Below are 20,629 nucleotides of genomic sequence, written 5' to 3'. Positions count from 1 at the left end.
TTAATAAACTACTAATTTACTGCTTATTAGTAGTTTTTGTTGTGTTTAAGTTTAGGTATAGTGTAGGATTAAGGGATGTAGAATATTGTCATGCAGAATAAGGCATTAATATGTGCTTTATAAGTACTAATAAACAGCCAATATGCTAGTAATATGCATGATAATAAACAGTTATTAGTGAGAAGTGGCCCCTTAAATTAAAGTGTTACCCAAGATTTTATAGAGTTATATATTGGCCAATAACATTGTGGCAAGCATGGCGAGGCCGAGAGCCATGGGAACAAAACGAGGCTGGTGGTGCACCAGCTGGGTGAACTCCTCTGCGATGCTGGATAGCCCTCGGTGGACGGTTCGACACTCCTCCACTGCCTGGTGGATGGCGACGGCTCCTGCGGGTTTGGGCAGCCAGCAGGAGTCCCCCGTTCCTTGCTCCTGCCCATTATGGTGGACGGCAGCAGGCTTTGGCCTCAGGCAAACTGCCATTTTCTTTAGCACATTATTCAGCACAAATCCCGCCTTGCAGTAAATTGCACTGGTTAGGGTTAGGGTGTAGGGTAGGTTTAGGTTTTAGCATTTGTTGTAGCATAGCACTGTATGAAATCAGCTCTGTGATTGACATGACCAATGAAATCTTTAGAATCAACTGCGGGGTGGAGTTTGTGCTTAACTGGATTGGGGGAAAAAAAAATCACGTGCATGTCATGTGCCTGTCTGTCAATGGAAGGAAGCCACGCCCTATTTTGGAGCTCCCACCCCCATTTGGAAATCTCTGGGCTGCAGACATTCCCTTCTCAAGAAAATGGCAGTTCAGGACATAAGCAGTTGATAAGATGCGATATGATATTTCGGTAACTTGCCAACCGGACCTCACCAGACATTTTTAGTTGCACCCAGCATCACTACCCCCTTCCTACCCTGCGAATCTCGAGCCCCATCTCTTAGAACACAGTCATAGAGTAGAGCTTTCCCGCGCACTGCACTGGGACGGCTCGCAGGGGATTCCTGCTTATATCATTGAGCAGAGGTTCAAACTCCGGTCCGAATGCCACTGACCATGAGCTCTGGAATCCTCTATCACGAACATAAATGTTAAAGGTCCCATGGCATGAAAATTTCACTTTGTGAGGTTTTTTAACATTAATATGAGTTCCCCTAGCCTGCTTATGGTCGCCCAGTGGCTAGAAAAGGCGATGGGTGTAAACCGAGCCCTGGGTGTTTTGCTTCGCGTTTGAGAAAATGAAAGCTCAGACGACCCAATCTGGAATCTGGAATCTTCCCCATACCAACTCTTCTTGGCACAGCTACAAACCTCGGACAAGTCAACTAACACTATACAATTCTTTTGCTTTACTGTATATGGTTATCTAGCTTGTTATCCTTAGAATGTAGTTGTACCATTAGCTCTGCCGCTAACAGCCCAGTTAATAATGTAAAGGTAGATAGCATCAAGTATGTGTCTCAATACACACACTGTAATGTGAGTATTGTACATTTCTTTTTTGTTGTTTGGATAACCGTTCTGCTGTTGGTGTTATGGTGCACGCGATATCCACATTTACAGATTGCAGAGCTTGATGTAATTGAAGACTTCAGATGCAAAAGCCTCTAAGTGCCGTCTGAAATCATCTTCTAAAATGAGTTTTATTTATTTATTTTTTATCAAGCTCGTTTGTTTAGGCTAGCATTAGCTACATGTTAATACATTTTAAACTAAAATTTAATGATAATTAATTTTAAACTAACCACTCTGAGACGTCCTGCTGTAGCCGCTGAGTTGCAGCTTCTTCATCCGGTGCTTCTCCATCCGGATCGGACTCTGGGTCGAACTGAAACGCTTGAACGACTGCGTGTCTACGAGCCATTGCGATACATCCACTGTCAACATTAGCGCATGGTACCGTGGCCGCAAGCTGGTTAAGACCACACCCACCCTCCACCTTGCCCCGCCTCTCTCCTCCTCATTAGCATTTAAAGCTACAGACCCAGAAACAGCACGTCCTGAGGAAAGCTCATTGTGGGACTGTCTCGTAGTGTTGGCATCCAGCTTTTGGTGCATTACTGCCACCCACTGCTTTGGAGTGTGGATCAGATTTCAGGTTTACAATATAACTCTTTCTTGGTGAGGGAAGAGAATAAAGGGAAGAAAAAAAAAACATCATATCCTGTGACAAAGCCCTGTTTTCCTCAAAAAGTTTAGCATTCTCGTATTCATCTCCAGAGCTGCATTTAAGATTTTGTGAAATAGCAAAGCCTTTTATTATTATTTATTTACTTTTGTTTTTATTTACTTTCTCATTTGGTTGATATTGTATTATATATTTTTGTGCCTTTAACCCTAGCACTTTTTTGTTTCTGTTTTGTAATTGTTGGCAGAAAAAAAAAGCATGTGACTCTTTATGCTTTTATATCGCTCTCGCGGTACTTTGACATCATACACCGATGGGTCTGCACAGCGCCAATGCATCTCGAACAAGCATTAAGACGGTCCCTTGCTGCCACCTACTGGCATAACATAACCTGCAATGAAAGCGCTGAAAAATCGCTAACACAGACCGTTTCTTAAAATCGGGTATGCCAATATTATTTTGGATGCCCTTAATTTGTGTTGAAGAAAAATCTTTAAAATATAAGCATTAGTTTTAGTGCAAGCAAGTAATTAGATAATGTAATTATTATAATAATTGCTATAAAATGATTTGTAACTAGTTAAAATGAAAAACTTTACATTTTATACTTGAAAAGCTGTTTTTTCTTGTTATAACATCTGGCACTGAAATTTCTTGGAATTTGTTAATGTTCTCATATTTGCATCATCATTGCATAATTTGCATGTGCTGTACTTTATTTGTACCATTTTGTTTTATTGGTGTATTTTTATATATCTATTTACCTTGTTTAATTTTTTTTTTTTTTTTTTTGAGATCTCTGATTGTAAGTCCTTTAAAAAAAATAAAACTTAAAAAAAGTCCTGGAATTTCATTTTACTTTCCAAAACCGCTAAATGAAAAAGCAGTTATCATTGAACACTTTTGTTATTCCAAACTTGTGACTGTTAGACGATCTGGAGAAATTAAGCATAATGTTCCTTATTCACCATTCACTTTTTTGAACCAAAGAAAGTGAATGGTAATTACGGTTAACATTCTGTAAAACACCTCTCTTTGTGTTCAACAGAGGAAAGAAAGTCATACAGGTTTAGATTGGAATAATGCAAGAATGAGTAAATGAGTTGTTTTTTTTGTGAACTACCTCTATCATATTGCTTTTTATATTTTGTGAATGCATACAATGAATGACTAAATTTGTGTGTAGTATAAGTTATTAGGCCTACATATGTTAATGTAGGCTTATAAAATAGACAGCAACCAGAGGTCAGCCTACAGGTACTGTAAAAGTGTGCTGGTAATAAGATGAATATTCAGATTTGCAGAAATATTAACTTGCGACATCATAACCCATGACAAATAATAAAGAAATATAAAAAGGCCACTTAATTAATCTATTTCTTTTACTATGCAGTTATAATATTGTTTTATATTAAAGTCATTTTACTTACAAAGCTAACACCGTAAAGAAAACATTTTGATGGCAGCATGTGAAGTACCAGTTTGGATGTGGTAAGTACATTTCTAAAACTTTGCAAGGAGACGTGATAAAAACGTTATAAATACATTTCTGCAACGTTGTGAAAAAGTATTTATAATGTAAAAACATATTTTGACATATTTCATATTAAATATGTCAGATAAAAACGTTATCACTATCGTCTCTCACTATCATCTCAGGGCGATTTTATTACATTTTACACATGTGCAATAAGATCTCAATATGGACAAAACTTTTGCAAAAAGCTTGTGGAAAAAGCTAGTGTGGATGGAGCGTTGTTTTAAACTGGGTCTTTAGAGATAAATTCATGTGCATTTTCTTGTAGATATAATAGGTATTTTATTAAACAAGCAAAAAGCTTTGTTTTGTACACAATCATGCAACACTAGAAGACATCCAGAGGTTTTGTTATAAAAATTTCTTGTACAACAGCATCCTCAAACGCGCAACAGACGAGCCCGTATGAATCCTGTATTCTCCTATGAGTTAGTCCTCATGTTCACAGCAGTCAGGGATCTTCGCTCTACTTCCTGAAACGGTCAAGAGTTGTCTTCGTTTCTAACTCTTTCTTTTCTTTGGCCTTCTCTTCCAGCTCTTTCTGTCTTTCCATTTTCTCTTGAATAGACTGTCGAATTACATCCTGCAGAATCAAAATGGAGAGGAAGTGATGTGAACAGAGTAAAAGAGAAACACTAAACTGAGAGAGGATTGTGGGCAAGTTTAACAAAGACTTTTTGCTGTGCATATCCTGGCCTCTAGATATGGTACCCTAAAATTTACTATTGTCAAGCCAAAAATTTTAGTCAGCTTGGTTAGAGAAGTAACCTCTCCTCCTTAGCAAACATGCTCAACAAGCTACACGAGGTGTCACCATGTCTGTGGCTCAAACGGTGTGAGACGCCTCCAAACACATCAAAGTCTAGTACTGTGGTATTAGTGATTTTAACTAACCTCAGTATCAAGTGGCATTTGCTTTGCAAACATTTTCAGGTGTTTCTTAGCTAGAAAATGCAAATACATCACAAAAAAAAAAAAAAAAAAAAAAAAAAAAAAAGGAAATACCCTCTGATCCTCATAGGCGACTTTTCTCTTTATTTTTTCCACGGCACCAGCCGAGCTTCTTCCTTTCTGCTTTACTCTGGGTTTAAATGGCGCTTTTCCCAATGGATCAAAGCCCTGAAACAAAGACAAGACAAAGTCAGAACTAATGACATCAAACTGATTTTTATCACTAATATTGGCACCCTTGGTATATACAGTGCTGCTTGAATGTTTGTGAACCCTATAGAATTGTCTATATTACACTCCAGGCCATAAGTAGGAAGCCATAACGTCTTGTTTCACTGGGGTATGAATATAAGGTAACACACAGGCCAAATTCCTATCACTATTGGCACTCTATGGCAAATCTTGAGTAGCCGATTGGTTAGATCGGGTCCTTCAGACCTCTCGTCTACTGTATATGAATTCAGAGACAAATTCAGCAACTGCAGCAGCCCACATTCCCATCCACAAATACCAGGAATCTCCATTCACAAGTTGCAGCTTACGGCAAACAAGTTGCCTCATTTGTCACTTCTTGTGATCAGCATTGGGATGTTATGTACCTATTCTACCCTATTTCGCCACAGGGAACCATAATGTTTTGTTTTTTCACAACATTCAAATACTCTGAATATTAAACCGTGGCTACTTTATGGAAAATTTAAAGATTCGACTTGGAAGTAGAATAGTGCGTCAATTTGTTTTTATGTGTAAGCAACTGATTTATGTTCATATTTTTATTTAAAAATGTAATTTATTCACATATTTCACAGTGAACTTCTACACCAAGTAATTATATGCGTAGCACAGTGCTACTTTAGTTTTTGACAAATTAGAGTGATAAAGAAACATGCATGAATGTGCTTGAGGTTAAAGAGAGTTATAAAGCACAATAAGCTGTGTGGAGTATTCACATAAACACAGTCGGTGATGTCTGAAGGGAACGCAAACAGGGTGAAAACTGTCATTAATGTTAATTAAACCACAAAGAGAAAAACACTCACTGCTCTTGACTGAATAACTTCTGTGTCTTTAGTAAGAATCAATTGATAAATAATTCATACTATGCAGTATTTTTACATCTGATTATTCAATTTCTGCAGTATCTCTTAATACATGTTCAATAAAACTACTGAACCTAAAAAAAAAAAACAAAAAAACTTACTTGATCTAATTTGCATCTTTGTTCTATTGTTTGTAATTTGCTTCTTATTTTTATGAAGCCTCAAAAGAGACATGATGGGAAAAATATGAGATGGGAGGAAAAAATATTTCATATATTTATTTGTTTCTTAATTTTTTCCCCATTTCATGTGCTTTCCTTCACCATGTCCCTTTAGGGCTCTGTATATTTTTAATAACAAATTAAAAAAAAAAAAAAAGCTATATATCATGAAATAAAATGTTAATTTCAGTCATTTTGCCCACTGCTAATTCCTGCTTACTTTGTTCTCCCCCATATGTATTTGGTGCAGTTACCAGTGCTGAACTTACCAGCCTCTCAACCCGTCTCTTGTGCTTCTCCTCAAAGGTGGCCTGGTCCACTTTACCCAGCTGTCCCGGGTCCAAACATATCAGCTCAGGCTGCACCTTCTCCAGCAGAGCCTTGACCTCCCACTCCTGTCTCTGCTTAGAGCTGCGGTAAGGGTTTGCATCAAGGGCATCAAAATTCGGTTCTCCGGCACCTGGAGAGACACATTCAAGAATCTGAAGCGAAGTGACTTATTCACTTCACATGTCAGTGGTCATAATGTTATGCCAGATCGGAATTACACCGATTATCTCTTGGAAGATTTATGAGTATTTTGTTTCGAATCAATGGTTCAGAGTAATGTTATGAAGGAGTCTTCATAACATTAAGGTTGAACCACTGTAATCACATGAACTGTTTTAAATATGTCTTTAGTAGCTTTCTGGGCATTGAAAGCGTTAATTGTCTTGCTGGCAATGCAGGCCTCACTGAGCCATCGGATTTTTATCAAAAATATCTTAATTTGTGTTCTGAAGATGAACGAAGGTCCTACGGGTGTGGAACGACATGAGGGTGAGGAATTAATGACAGAATTTTCATTTTTGAGTGAACTAACCCTTTAACAAAAAGCTATATAAGACATTTAAGATTAATACAAGACAATTCTAAAAAACATTCAGGTGATCCTCTTTCAAATATATCTGAATAAAAATGTTTTCTATTTATATTAAAAACTGTCCAGTAAAATGTTCATCAGTCAATGGAGTTCGACAAGGAAAGGATGACAGTTCTTCACCTTTCAATAAATAGCCATGTGTGAATCCTGAAGGACCCAAATGGCACCTAACAAAACATCTTGATCATACCTAGATTTCAAATTACTAACAAAAACCTTCTTAAAGTAGGATTTATTTCATATAACTTATTTCCGTGGCATTCATCCCATTCAATATGCCACTTGTTATTAATATAAGAGTTTATTACTAGTCTCAAATCAAGGGTGGAATCTGACTGTCTCCTTTTCTTGATATAAAAAGCTTAGTTAACAACTGCATGTGTCCAGTGTAAGACTCCAGGAATGAAGGAGTGAACATGTCTTTTGTGTGAACTTTGATGTATTGTGTCTTACCTGGTACGATCATGCTGGTGAAGCCCTGTCCATGTCCGATTCCCAGAACATCCTCAAAAGGGCAGTATGCAACACCGCAAACTTGCCCTCGAAGGCGGTGAGCCATGTAGGGTTTGGATAAAGGATTGCTTCCACAAACGTCCCGATAAACCTATGGATACATGCACTGTCAGTTCAAATCTGATTGATTATTATTGACTGTCCAGATCAGATTTGTGTGTCCAGTGGCGTGTTTTCGTTTTCCAGAATATCTGCATTGGTTTCTATGGCAATGATGGTGTGTTGGTAGGTATAAAAACTACAGCAACGTGCAATACAGATGTTTCTTATTTACAAATTGTGTGCTGTCGTCTCCGTCAGTCTCAAAACGTCTCCATTATATTGTAATTTTCCGCTTGACCGGCTCAACAAACAACCTTGTTTCTGCAGAGACTTTCAGCATGTTTCCTATATAACAGCGTCTGACATGTTTACGTTTTACATGGTGTGAGAAAGTTACATAAACGTGAAATAAATGTGAAATCTGATCAGAGCGGTCAGACTGAAACGGATTTCCAGAAATGCCATTTGAATAGAATTTCAAAACGGATTTGTAAAAATCGCATTTCATGTGATTTTTTTTTTCTGTTCACACTTACTGAATCTGATCAGATTCCAATCTGATATGCACAAAAATCAGATTTGGACTGACAGTCTGAACGAGGCTTAATAGCAGCTTTATTAATTCAATATTAATTCAAGTTTATTTGTATAGTGCTTTTCACAAATATTGTTTCAAAGCAGCTTTATAGAAAATGCTTGTTTCAATATTACAATTTAGAAATTAATCTAATATTACAATACTGAATTACTGTGTACCGTTCCTAACTGCAACTTATGTGTATGTGCAGCGGTCTCTTTATCTCTTTCATATTATTATTGTTCCTATATAACATATTCAATTTAATTCAATACTGTTCAATCTTATATTGCATGCTGTTTTGTCTTTGTGTAGAAATAAAGGAATGTCTCTATCTAAAGTTTAATGCGAAGCAGTTCCCCACTGACTTTGTCTTGCTTAGTTGGGGTAAGTGATGAATTTTGCAACATCGACACTGTTATTGATCTGAATCAACACTGAAGTGACTCAAAGTGAATAATGACACTATTGTCTTCAGTAGAGCTGCTGATCGCTGAAATGAACTTTCATAATTGATGAAAATTACAGTTACTGAACTGAATTGAGCTAAATAATGACACTACTGTCTTTTTAGAGCTGCTTTACAGCAGAATTTGATTCTGTTATTTTCCTGTTTATTATTGTGAAGCTGCTTAGAAACAATAGAAATAAAGGTGACTTGACTTGTGATTTGTTTTGGTATAATTGCAAATTAATATGTGCTGGTCTGATTCAGGAATAGGTTATTTTTAAGGCTTGGGTTAAGACTGTTGATGTTGATCCACAGTTGATTGCGATTGTTGATTGTGTCATGTGTGCATGTACACTACCTGTACGACATCTCCAGTAGCAGCACTAAGCAGTCCTCTCTGGCTCAGAGACAGGCAAGAGGCTCCAGCAGGAAGGAAACAGGAGTGAAGGTTTTTAAACGCTCTGATGTCATACACCTTTAGCTTCCTGTCCAGACCTGACGTCACCATGTACCTGCAATAAACAAATACAGCATTTTATTAGTCTAAATGAAGGGTCTTGTAAGGTATGATCTAGGGCTGCAACAAATAAATCAATAATCAATAATGAAAATAACAGACAAATTTGACACAGAAAACATTCGATAGTCACGTATGGACAAAACGCATCTGAAAAATAGCAAAGACACAGAACGAGATGCTGCAGGAAAAGTTCACGACCCAAATTGTCCCAAACATGAAAATTCTTTGTTTGAATCACAAACATATTTAAAGAACATAATTCTGCTTGACTGTCAGGTGTGCTTTTAAATGTTTAACCCAGTTAATATCTTACATTTTACGGTTATATCCCTAACTGTAAATGTTAGAAATTCACTTATCCATTTTCATTTTGCATAAATGCTCGTCCTGACGGTCTGTTAAACTTTGCAGATTTCACCAAAACTACCATGACAGAATGCAAGCGCAATAATTCTGACTAAAATATACATTTTGCTAAAATATTTGTTGATGACATTGAATGTAGGTTTAAAACTCGATCCTTTTTTGCACATTATGTAAATAGTAGCCTTCCTAGATTCACTATATTTGTTTTCATAGCCTTTAATTTGCATATTGTTTAGAAGATAAGCTTGGGCAGGATGTGGAATAACATTTAGTAAAATACAGGAAATAAAATTTGATCGAAGGGCAGATATCAAAATGTGAAGTGTCATTCTCACGTTGTTCATCTTTGCCCAGAGATGGCCTTTATCTTGCCCAACAGAAAGATATCTAGCAATCACTGCGTCCAATATCAGCGCTGCCTAACTTTTGTAACATTATTATTACAAAGAGTCAAAACAACAGTTTTGCAGTTTTACACCTTAACCACTAGAGGGCTAAATCTTCTGTACTGCAGCTTTTAAAGTCACCATGAAATCAAAATGGAAAAATGTAGTTTATGGAATATTTCAGTATTTATTATAAATGACTTCCCATGCACATCATTATTTTTCTAAATTCATCATTTAGCTTCCCTTCCCTCTTGCAGCGACATCTCTTCTCTGATGATGAGGGCGGGGCAACCTGTCACTCGCATGAGAACAACCAATAGCAAACCACAACCATCCAATCAATTCCCCATGGACAAAATCAAGCCCCGCCGTACATGTGTTCTTGTTCCAGAAGTCGTTTCACTTGGATATACATCACAATAGGTAAGAAAAGACTTCTGTTTCATGCCAAACTTTAATAAAATGTGAAGCAAACGTGAAGGCCACAGTGGGCCACTCAGATAATTGGTCCAAATTTTGCGGTTTTGTCTCACTTTTTTTTCCAGCTATGATCATAGTGGGATTTCTTTTTCTGAAAAACTGCCATATAGTGTTTACAATACCCACAGAAAGCACAAGAACTGCCACTCTCACCCAGTGATACTCACATGCCGGTTTTATCCACCGTTAAGGAGCGAACAGCCCCCCGATGACACAACAGCTTCACGAGTGGCTCTTTCTGGTTGGGTGACCACAGAGTGACGGTGCCATTTGGGTGACCCAGGTGAATTACTGCGTTATAGGGATTCTGTGCCATCACATCCAGCCGCCCCATTTTTGTGCAGATGGCTGCGATCTCTTTACCAATCGACACATCCAGATATTGCAGAAACCCTGTGGCACTCTGAAAGGTGAAAACATTATTATTGACACATAGAAAAACTGTAAGGATGAAATACAAATGGGAAAGATCTGTTTTTCATACACAAACACTTGGATTGTCTGAAACTCCCTGAAACGCCTTTATTTCAGTCTAGGGAAGAGACAAGCTGGAACAATGGAGAATTTGGGGAAAATAATGTGTTTTTTGAACATTCAGGCAAACAAAATCAAGACTTTGTAAAAGGGCATAATAGATCCTCTTTAAAGATCAGGGTGCAATATGTGACAGAAACTGTCCTCAAGACTGGATTGTTGCAATGCACTTCACATCTTCAATAAACACACTACATTTAGTCCAAAAAAGCAGCTGCTAGAGTTCTTACCAGGTCAATTATATCACCCTAATTTTATAATCTCAACATTGGGTACCTGTTAAATTCTGTATTGATTAGAAATATTGCAGCTTGCTTAGAAGATTGTTTAAGGACCATTTAGGGCCTTATATCAAGCTACAATCCATCATTCTCTTTAAGGTCACAAAACTCTGTTCATAGGACTGAGGATATCAAAGTCTACTGAAGGAGGTAGAGCTTTCTCACATTTGGCTCCTAAACTCTGGAATAGCCTGAATTGAATAAGCTGTACATGGAAACTGAACAACGCACTTTTTCATTACTTTTGAAATAACAGTGAAATATCTAATTGGAATTGGCTGCAAGGTTAATAAAGACTTAAAAAAGTTCAAAGTTTTGCCAAAAGCATTTGTTGACGCACCGCAGTGGCGAGTAGGAAGTGGTAGGGCAGAAACTGCATTTTCAAGACGTCGTTGAACTTCTTGATGCAGTGGAGCTCCACACCTTTAGAGTCATAGATGTAGAGCCATCTCTTCTGTGCCACAGCAAACATGGACTCTGTGTGAAGCCACCTGGAGGGAGAACGATGAGCAGAGTGAGCTTTAAATGGGACCAGACGGAGAGAATTACTCATTACTAACTCACAGGGGTGTAAGACATGCATGTATAGTGATAAAAACCCTATATAAACTAAATCTGGACTGACTTTAAAAATGATTTCAAATGTGTCTGTCCAATAAAAAGAACTTCCTGTTCTGCCTCAAGAGATGCCCAGAAAAAAGCTTGAATGCAGTCAGTGTTTTTGTTATGCAGCTTTGCTTTGGCTGAGGAAACGGATCAGATGGGGTGGGTGAAAGCAGTAAAAATGTATAAAAACCCCCCCACAGTATTCTGAAAATTTTGGTCGAAAACGATATATCAGAATATTCACATTTTTATGGAAATGCGATTAAAAAGTAAGGCTGCCTTCTAATAGTCGACCAAAATTTTATTAGTTGGTTCGTCCACAGGAGAACTCCACAGGAAGTGAAGTCACGCAGTCCGTGAGGGACAGATCGTTAATGGGGGGTCCTTGTGGTAATTACAGTATGTCGGGCAGGAAATCTAAACATTTGCCTATCATCTATCGACCTCAAATATGGCTTATCATTTGAAACACGCAAGTAGTAGCAACTTCACATGGCCGTTCACTCTGTGCGCTATTATTAGCCGCATATCCAAGTGTTTGTACGGAGTGTGGAAGCTGAAGTATAGCGTGCTTACTGCAAGACATGGAGGCGCAGGCGCGATCACTGGCATTTTTTTCCCCTGATAACAGCGGAAACAACTTAAAATACTCAATTTTTGGTCATACAGATAAGAATAATGCGCATTTTTTATTTGCGTGCACTTACAATAACAACAAAATGCTTAGCTTAGAAAATTCTGAAAGGGATAAAAACCAATTCATAATTGTGCATCAGAATTCATAACGTGCGACAGAAATCAATAGATGCGTCTTAATGAATGTGCACTTACTTGACATCATTCACCGTTTCCATGACATTCATCTCACACATTAGGTCTTTGGAATGCCAGTCGATGCAGGCCACATGACCTTTCTTTCCACCCAATAGCAGATGCCTGTTGCAGACAAATAATTGTTATGGATCATATTTTAAAAAAATAAATACAATAAAAAGGCAATTTTAATAAACCTCTTCTATAATTAACACATTTTCAATTTCTGGATTAAAATGTCCATAGTACATTGATGTCCAGAGATCATAAAGAAAAAGAACAGACTTTTTTTTCTTCTTAAAATCTGATCATTTGATTTTGACTCAGATTAATAAGATTAATTATGGTTGTTAAATGGTAAATTAAATAACTTTTTAACTTGACATGTTTAAGTAGATTTCTAAAGGTTTTACCCTTTCATCATATCAGACATTCATATTCGTTACTCACCCTTTTAATATAAGTATCTACTCATCCATTCTGAACTAGAATACATAATACGTATAAATCCTTTAGCACATACCGTCCATTTTTGCTGTAGTCAAGCCTATATGGCCCAAACTGGGAAAGATGCAAGTTGAAGTACTGTGGGGAGAGAAAAAGAAATAACACACCAAATGAAGTGAATCTCTGACTGCAGCAGGACATAAATACTGTAGTTGGCAAAGGTCTGTAAAAATCTGTGCAATACCATTTATGCTTGTTCACTTTCTAAATATCATATTTAACAAAAAATATTTCTAAATGAAAAACTATTCAAAAGCAGCTGAGTTCAGTGTAAACAGCACGGAGTAATCACATCTCCGTCAGAGCGTTAAGATTGGCCCAAAGCAGACTTCAGACGTCAGCGCGTCCTGACCTCATACATACTCATACTGGTAACCATATTCTGATTTACTGGTATTCCTGAAAAGATCCGGTTCACATACAATCTCTAAATGTTAATTTACCAGTAAAGACTGTATGTGTAAGGGGCACTACATACTTGATTAACCATACTGATTGTCAACAAGCTCTACTGTTTATTATTGGCCTTGCTGCAGTTTCTAGAGCTCAAATAAATTCACCTTCGATCCAGAAGTGATGTCAACAGCATCTGCTATGTCATCTTGAGAGATTGTACATGTGTCTTCATCCTTGTCTCCCTCCAGGAAGCTGATGACAGGCAGACAGATATTAGCTCTATGTGTGTTTGTTTATTAAGTTTTTACGCCATGTTAGCATCATGGCTATTTACATGGCAAACAAAAAGGTCAATATCAAATATAATAAAATTTACATAATTATATAAAACATTTCAACTTAACATAAGATAGAAAATCTAAAAATACATTCAGGTGATACATTTTGAAATATTCCATGCAGGCATGTTTCTGAATAAAAGCGCTTTCATAAAAATTACAATTCAACAGAATATGCTTAATGGTCAAAGGAACTTGACATGAGAGACATAAAGAAGGAACTTCGCCTATTAATAAAAACCCATGGGTAAGTCTTGAGTGCCCCAGTCTACACCTAGTGAAGACGACTTGATCATGTCTTGATTTGAAGTTATGGAAGGTACTTCTTTTTATACTAGGGTTTATTTCATACAGCTTATTTTTATTTCCATCCCATTCTTTCGGCCACTTGTTAGTGATATATAAATTAATTACTGCTTTAAAATCAGAAGGTGGTATTTGACAGTAAGATATTTCCAGGTCCTGTCAGCCGTGTCCGCTCTCTCATTACCAGTAAGTCCAATGTGACTTGGAACCCAGCAAAAAATATTATTAAAGTTTTCCTTCTTTAAAAGATTGAATTTAGTTAAGATTTCAACAATTATGGGGTGATCAGTCTTTAGGGATTCAAGTGCTTGAAGACATTTGTTTGTAACAACGTTTGTAACTTGAACGTGCGAGGCTTCTGGGGCAAATTACAGAAAGCAGGGTTAACTTACCTCACATAAACCTCAAACTCTCAGTTGACTAACCAAAACCTTTCTTACTCATGATGCCATACTACAGTACTTTTGTTTAACAACAATTTACTTTGTTAGTGTGCATCACCACCTACTGGGTGGTTGTGCAATCATTTTTTAATTTGATCTTTTATTCTATTATCGTAACATTTTTTTTACTGTTTAAAAAAAAAAAAAAAAAAAAAGATTAGATAGATTGTTTGATGCTAAATATATAAATTAATGACTGATTGAACAAAAAAAAACAGTCTGTGCTTGCAAAGGTATGGCTGTACAAGGTTATTTTTTTGTTAAGATGTTTTGTTTCCACATTTGTTGTATATGTCACACTTACTGGATCCACATCAATAAGGGCACTGAATACCTCTGAAGTAAACTACCCTAAGACATGATCCATCTTCTAGTTATTTACCTATCCACCTTTTCCATTGTCCGTTATGCTGCTTGATACTGCAAACTGGTATTTGTCATCATATTTTTATTATCAAAATCATAAACACACTGGTTTGTAGTGCAAATTTAGTTTACTGCACTTGTTATCCTTCTAGTTTTTTTAGCTATAGCGACTAATGAATCAGAAGTCTCGCACATTCACAGGAAACAGCTCACTTTTGCATTGGAAGGACTGGTGGATAATGGATCCTTTTCACAGGCTGTGATGATGTGTTTCCACAGATATTAACATTTATAACAGCACACTTGGGGTTTTCTTAACTGAACGACTTCAGAATTTTTTTAAGTCGACATTTATGTGACGAAAGTCGAGTCGACGTTGACAAGTCGCTGATGGCATCATTAATGAACAAATAAGCCTGAACCTCGAGCTGAGACTGGAACACGGGTCGCCTTGTGCACAGCTATGACATATGAGACAGCGCTGCCCACAGCCTATTGCTCCTACATAACAGCTCATTTTCATCGGTTCTTTTGTCTTTAGGTCGTTATATTTCTCACAGATTTCTGCTCGTTCTAAATCAGATACAGATAAAGTAGCACAGTAAAGATTACATTTATATGAATGCATTAGTGAGAGAGCGAGTTTCATGCCACACAGAATATTTTGTATAAATATCTGAACATGCAATATATCAAAATAAAGAACAGACCCTCTGCTTTTAAACAAACAAAAAAATATATATTTTATTCTAGCTTCATGCATTGTTTTTTGTATCAACACTTGAATAGTTAAACTGCAAAAAACGATAAATGCCTCATTTAAAAAAAATAAATAAAAATGAACTGCTGTGCGTTATTCTCCACATATAGCACGTTCTGAACCCTAAATACATTTTGTCAGAAAACCTGGTATTGTTCACTGTCAAGGCATAGCAAGTTCACATTTCACAGCATAAACCGACAAGCACCCTTGCTCTTTGTGAACACAACCCGATAAGCCAGTTTTAGCGAATCAGCGTGCAGTATTCAGGTCAGGTGAAAAGGCTGCTAGTCACTTCGAAAAGACGCGCTAGCTGAGGGGAGTTTCGTCAAAGCTGACTAAAAGTGATCGAGGATTTATAATTTCGACTCCTGCAACTCCCTGTACACTATACAAGTCTTACATGCTCAAACTTTGTTCTCACTTATATTGTGAAATACTTTGACAACCCACTGGTGAGGACATTTGTCTAGTCCTTACTAGTTAACAAGGCTTATAAATTAACCAAATTATGTTTTTATTTAAATCTAGTGTTTTGCACACATTTCTGTGATAGGTAGGTTTAGGTGATAGAAAATATCATTGACCTGATATAAAATCAATGGAAGTCCATGCAATGTCCTCACTAAGATAGCAAAACAAACCTGCGTGTGTGTGCGCATATGTTTGTGTTCTCATCTGTTAGTGTGTGAGAGTGTGTGTGTGTGTGTACACGTGTGTTTGAGTGTTTTAAATGCAATTACTTGGTTTTATTTAACTCCGAAACATGAAACGTGGAGTTATCTGCTTTTGCTAAAAGACAAACTTTTAATACATAAAAAAAAAAAATACTTTCAATTAACTTTAATTTTGTAAGTTACCTGTATTTTTTTTTAGTTATTATTACTTAATCAAAACAACTCAACTGCAGTTTGACTGATATTACTTGGAATGCACAATAATAATAAAAAAAAAACATTTATGAGAATTAATAAAAACGGAGTTATCTGTTTTTGCAAATGAACTCTTCATTTAAATGTGGGCGAGTTTCATAAAAAAGCAACATTGAGCAAAAAGCTGAGAAAAATCACGTTTTTGTCAAAGACTACATCTGGATCGGATTCAAAACGATGATCAAAAAACAGATGGAGTAGAAGATTGAGTCCAACACCCTCAAAGCTTCACAGTCCTAACCACTTCCTGTGTTCATTTCATTCAGTAACGTTAGGCAGATTTGATTTATATGCTGTTTAATGTTTGATGATCGCGTTATTTTACATATGCCTATGACTACAAATGCTATCGCTTGTTTCTGCATTTTCTTCACCTGTGTTTTGATCAGGAGATTCAGCACTCTTTCAGAAGATGTGTAATAACGCCCTCTACTGTATTACAGTGAAAACACGGAAAGCTGTAAAATCTCGTCTATGGCAGGGAAGGGCTTTCTCATAAAAGACAAGAGAACTCGTCAATGGTAGGGAAAGAGTTAATCATATTTCTGTCATTCTTCTTTTCATCTGCCACAATGTGTGAACTACATTACCCAGCATCCTCTGGAAGCAGGAGATCATATCTTGCTGCCTCATCCTGAGCGAGTTTAGACATCGTCTCCGAGAACACGATGGCCGTTTTCAGCTTCCTCAGGGCTCCTGGAGGCTGACACATCACAACAGAGAGAAAGAAATGCAGTCCTTATATATAGATTCAGACAATGTGTCAGAGTTATTGGGGTGAATCTCACAAAATCTGCCAAGAACGGGGGCCGAATGCATCAGCTAATCTAAATCACCACACGAGCAAGGGCGTATGAACGTTTGGTGAATGAGAAACTGATGTGACAGAACAATCTAAAAGATTAGAAACAGTGATATATAAATTTACTGTGAAAACCAGTAAAAGGACATTCCCAGAAGTCCATGCGTGATCTCACAGGATTATATTTTATTGAAATAGTTTTGTCGCTTTTATATTGTTGTCAACAGTAATGTACATTAGGGTGTTTTGTGTTATATTTTCTGATGGTTCTCAGTATATTTTGAGGTAAATATTTTATTTCTGTGGTATCGAAATTGGTCTTGAGATGTATGAAACCTTACTGGGCTCTATCATTTTGGTATTGTAAAAATATTACTTCCTATTAATTCTCAAAGTGATATAAGTTTGATCATATTACCCATCCCTGATTGCGACTTACATCTATTTCTATATGCTGAACAGACAATGTTAAAATACACAGGACTGCATTTGGTCAGAAGTATAATTCTCCATGTACGTAGAATCTGGACTCACCATTTTGTGTTTCTCTCCTCTCTTAAACTTCTGGAGCCGTTCTCTTGGAACAGGAGCCTGATCAGGAAAAGGGTCCAGTACCTAAATAAACAATATGATCCGATGAGAAGGGCATGTGACCGTGGTGTTGTTCGTTCATAGCCTTCATTTAGCTTTTGACTTCTGCTAATTGTATTCAGGCTCCAAAATTCATAAAAGTTGTATTCATTTGTGAAGATTAATCATGATCAAAACATGTAAGAATCAAACTGTGAAAGCCCTAAATAAAGTTTAAATTAAGTTTTTCTAAAGAAATAACAGCAAATTAATTCATCCAAATTACTCGCACATGAGTACTAGTATTTGTGTGATGCTCCACATGTGCTGATAGATGTCAGGACAGGTGCAACAAACTAAAATGACTTTGTGCCCCTTTAAAAGCCACAAACAATGTTAATCATTATAAGCATTGATCTGATTTCAAGATATTAATGGCATAAACTACAGTCACTGAATGGAGAAACAAACTCTTACCTCTGGTTTGTAACGTTCATAATTCTTCCTTTCAAATGGCCTTTTTTGTACTCTTGCTTTATTCTGGTTCTGCGCAGCTTTACTCTGTTCTTCCTCTGGTTTCCTTTGGTCGGGTTTTTCTGCTTCCTCCCAATAGCGTTTTAAGGGCTGAGTGAGGAAAAGCCAAACACATCGATAAATGTTTTCAGAAATCAGTTCATAAATGTTTTCTTTTTTACATTTTCTATCAGGAATAAATGTCTTGCATGGGAAACAAATACAAATGACAAAGACAACAACTGTCTCTGAATGGTATACAGTATTTACAATGTTTACCTTGGTGGATAAATGATAAATAAGACTGTCCATGATAAAGAAAAACTGGCAACACTTTATTTTACAGTGTCCTTGTTACACATTACATGTAATATGTATAAATTATATATAATTACATGTAATAAGTAATTTAATTAATATTACTCAGTACTTAAATGTATGAAAATAAAGTGTAACCAAAAAAACAAAAAACAAAAACAAGTTCTTAGAAATAAAAACAGTAATAAGTCTCTGCAAATGATTTGGTGGCTTTTGTTTTAGTGGACAAAAGGCTTTTTTAAATATTAATAAGCAGTGAAAATGTTTTATTAAGATATTTTTCTTCTAATAAATAATGATGCAAGATTAATTTCTCTTTTCAAGAACTTCATTATTCAATAAGGATTTTTTCCTTAATGAATATTAATTCAAAACATGCTCATTACAGAAGATGTGTTTTCATGTTACTGAAACTCCCTGAAGTATGTAAATAATATAGTTCGGTTAATATGATATACCATCAACCACACGGTACACATTGCAAGCGATAGATTTAATCTTACATTCTGCCGAAAAGATCAAGAAGTATAATTTTATAAAGCCGTTAAATCAAGAAGCCATGAGTTGAGCGATGATGACAACATTACAGTATCTTTACAGTGAGTTTCCAACATCAACAAAGACATTTATAGCGCTATGTGAAAAGCGACTACTGTTGTAACCAGAGCAGTGATTGATAATGTTTACCTTTTTCTTATTCTTTTTCTCCACGTGTGTGCTCGGCAAACCCTCCGGCATTGGCGCCGCCATTTTTGTTTTACAGGACTGTAGCCTAATTCCTCTTCTAACGTGTATTGGCGATTGTCAAACAGCTTAAAGGTACATTATCGCCACCTGCCGATCTGGAGTGTGGAGCATTTGTCCTGTAATGATGTCTTGAATATTCCTTTATTTATTTAATTTTATTAAATATATAAAGGAATTAAATAAGGTTCAAAGGGGATCTAAGGGATAAATAAAAACGGTTTTGTTGTCAAATTGTTTTCGTGAAGTAATCAATTTAAATTATTTGCAAATAATATTTTACTTTAAAATATGCACACATTCACTCTTATTCCTATATGTAATATCTCAAAAACACAAACTTCGTCACATTCAGTTATGAATTATATGACTTATGTAAATTATATATATATTTTCAAAACGGCAACATTTGATAAAACAGTTTAGTTTTTTGCATCACTGGATATCTGTTGGTCGTTAAAGGGGTGGTTGATTATGATTTCACTTTTTTAGCTTTAGTTAGTGTGTAATGTTGCTGTTTGAGCAGAAACAACATCTGCAAAGTTACGATGATCAAAAAAGTTCAATGCAAAGGGAGATATTTTCTTTTACAGAATTCTTTGTTTAAGGACTACAACAAACGGCTGGTAGGGACTACAACGAGCTTCTTCCCGGGTTGGTGACATCACAAACCCTGAAATTTACATAAACCCCGCCCCCGAGAACACACAACAAAGGGGGTGAGGCCATGTTGGGCTGCTTTAGAGAAGAGGAAGAGTTGTTGTAGTAGAGTGTTGTTGTCATGCCGTCATCTTACGCCGGACTGCTTCACAAACGAGGGTCAATTCAACGCTGGATTTGCACAAAAGATTACCATGACGACACATGCTAGTGGATGAGTTGAATCAACTCCACAGCAACTACATAAATTTATCCACTAACCATTCAGAAACGTCCAGTTTCATTCTAAAAGTTGTAACTTCTTCCTGAGTCTCTCCATCAGTGTCGACTCCGGTTTGAACAATGTAAGGCTGAACACCGTTACTGACAATCCTCATTTTGTCTGCGTGAGATTCTCCAGCTTTGTTGTTGTTGAGCGACCGAAGCGTGAGCTGTTAAAGCCCCACCCTCTTCTGGAAAGGGGGCCGGGAGCAGCAGCTCATTTGCATTTAAAGGGACACACACAAAAACGGCGTGTTTTTGCTCACATCCAAATAGGGGCAAATTTGACCAGCTATAATGAATGATCTGTGGGGTATTTTGAGCTGAAACTTCACAAACACATT

General features: G+C 36.7%; 1 protein-coding gene across 1 annotated transcript; it reads right to left on the bottom strand.

Moving 5' to 3' along the window:
* Positions 1-3,920: 3,920 nt before the first annotated feature.
* On the bottom strand, positions 3,921-19,454 carry wdr46 (WD repeat domain 46). Its single transcript, XM_051904119.1, has 14 exons — positions 19,308-19,454; positions 18,267-18,413; positions 17,754-17,834; positions 17,008-17,120; positions 13,437-13,524; positions 12,893-12,954; positions 12,388-12,492; positions 11,291-11,441; positions 10,303-10,538; positions 8,739-8,892; positions 7,251-7,401; positions 6,145-6,335; positions 4,669-4,782; positions 3,921-4,246 (listed from the first exon to the last, which is right to left on the bottom strand). Exons 1-14 carry the CDS (start codon positions 19,368-19,370, stop codon positions 4,130-4,132), a joined length of 1,773 nt encoding a protein of 590 aa, XP_051760079.1. The 5' UTR covers positions 19,371-19,454; the 3' UTR covers positions 3,921-4,129.
* Between the last annotated feature and the right edge of the window lie 1,175 nt (positions 19,455-20,629).

The sequence above is a fragment of the Ctenopharyngodon idella genome, chromosome 8 (assembly GCF_019924925.1).
Source record: "Ctenopharyngodon idella isolate HZGC_01 chromosome 8, HZGC01, whole genome shotgun sequence".
NCBI lineage: Eukaryota > Metazoa > Chordata > Actinopteri > Cypriniformes > Xenocyprididae > Ctenopharyngodon > Ctenopharyngodon idella.
The sequence above is the reverse complement of the archived record's forward strand: the minus strand, read 5'-3'. Positions and strand labels throughout refer to the sequence as shown.

Bases quoted from the DNA above. Each gene is read 5' to 3' on its own strand.
- wdr46 (XM_051904119.1), bottom strand. From the start codon at position 19,370: ATGGCGGCGCCAATGCCGGAGGGTTTGCCGAGCACACACGTGGAGAAA. The intron at 17,121-17,753 runs GTGAGTCCAGAT...GTGATGTGTCAG, and splicing joins GAGGAGAGAAACACAAAATG to CCTCCAGGAGCCCTGAGGAA. The intron at 7,402-8,738 runs GTAGTGTACATG...ATGTATCCATAG, and splicing joins CTACTGGAGATGTCGTACAG to GTTTATCGGGACGTTTGTGG.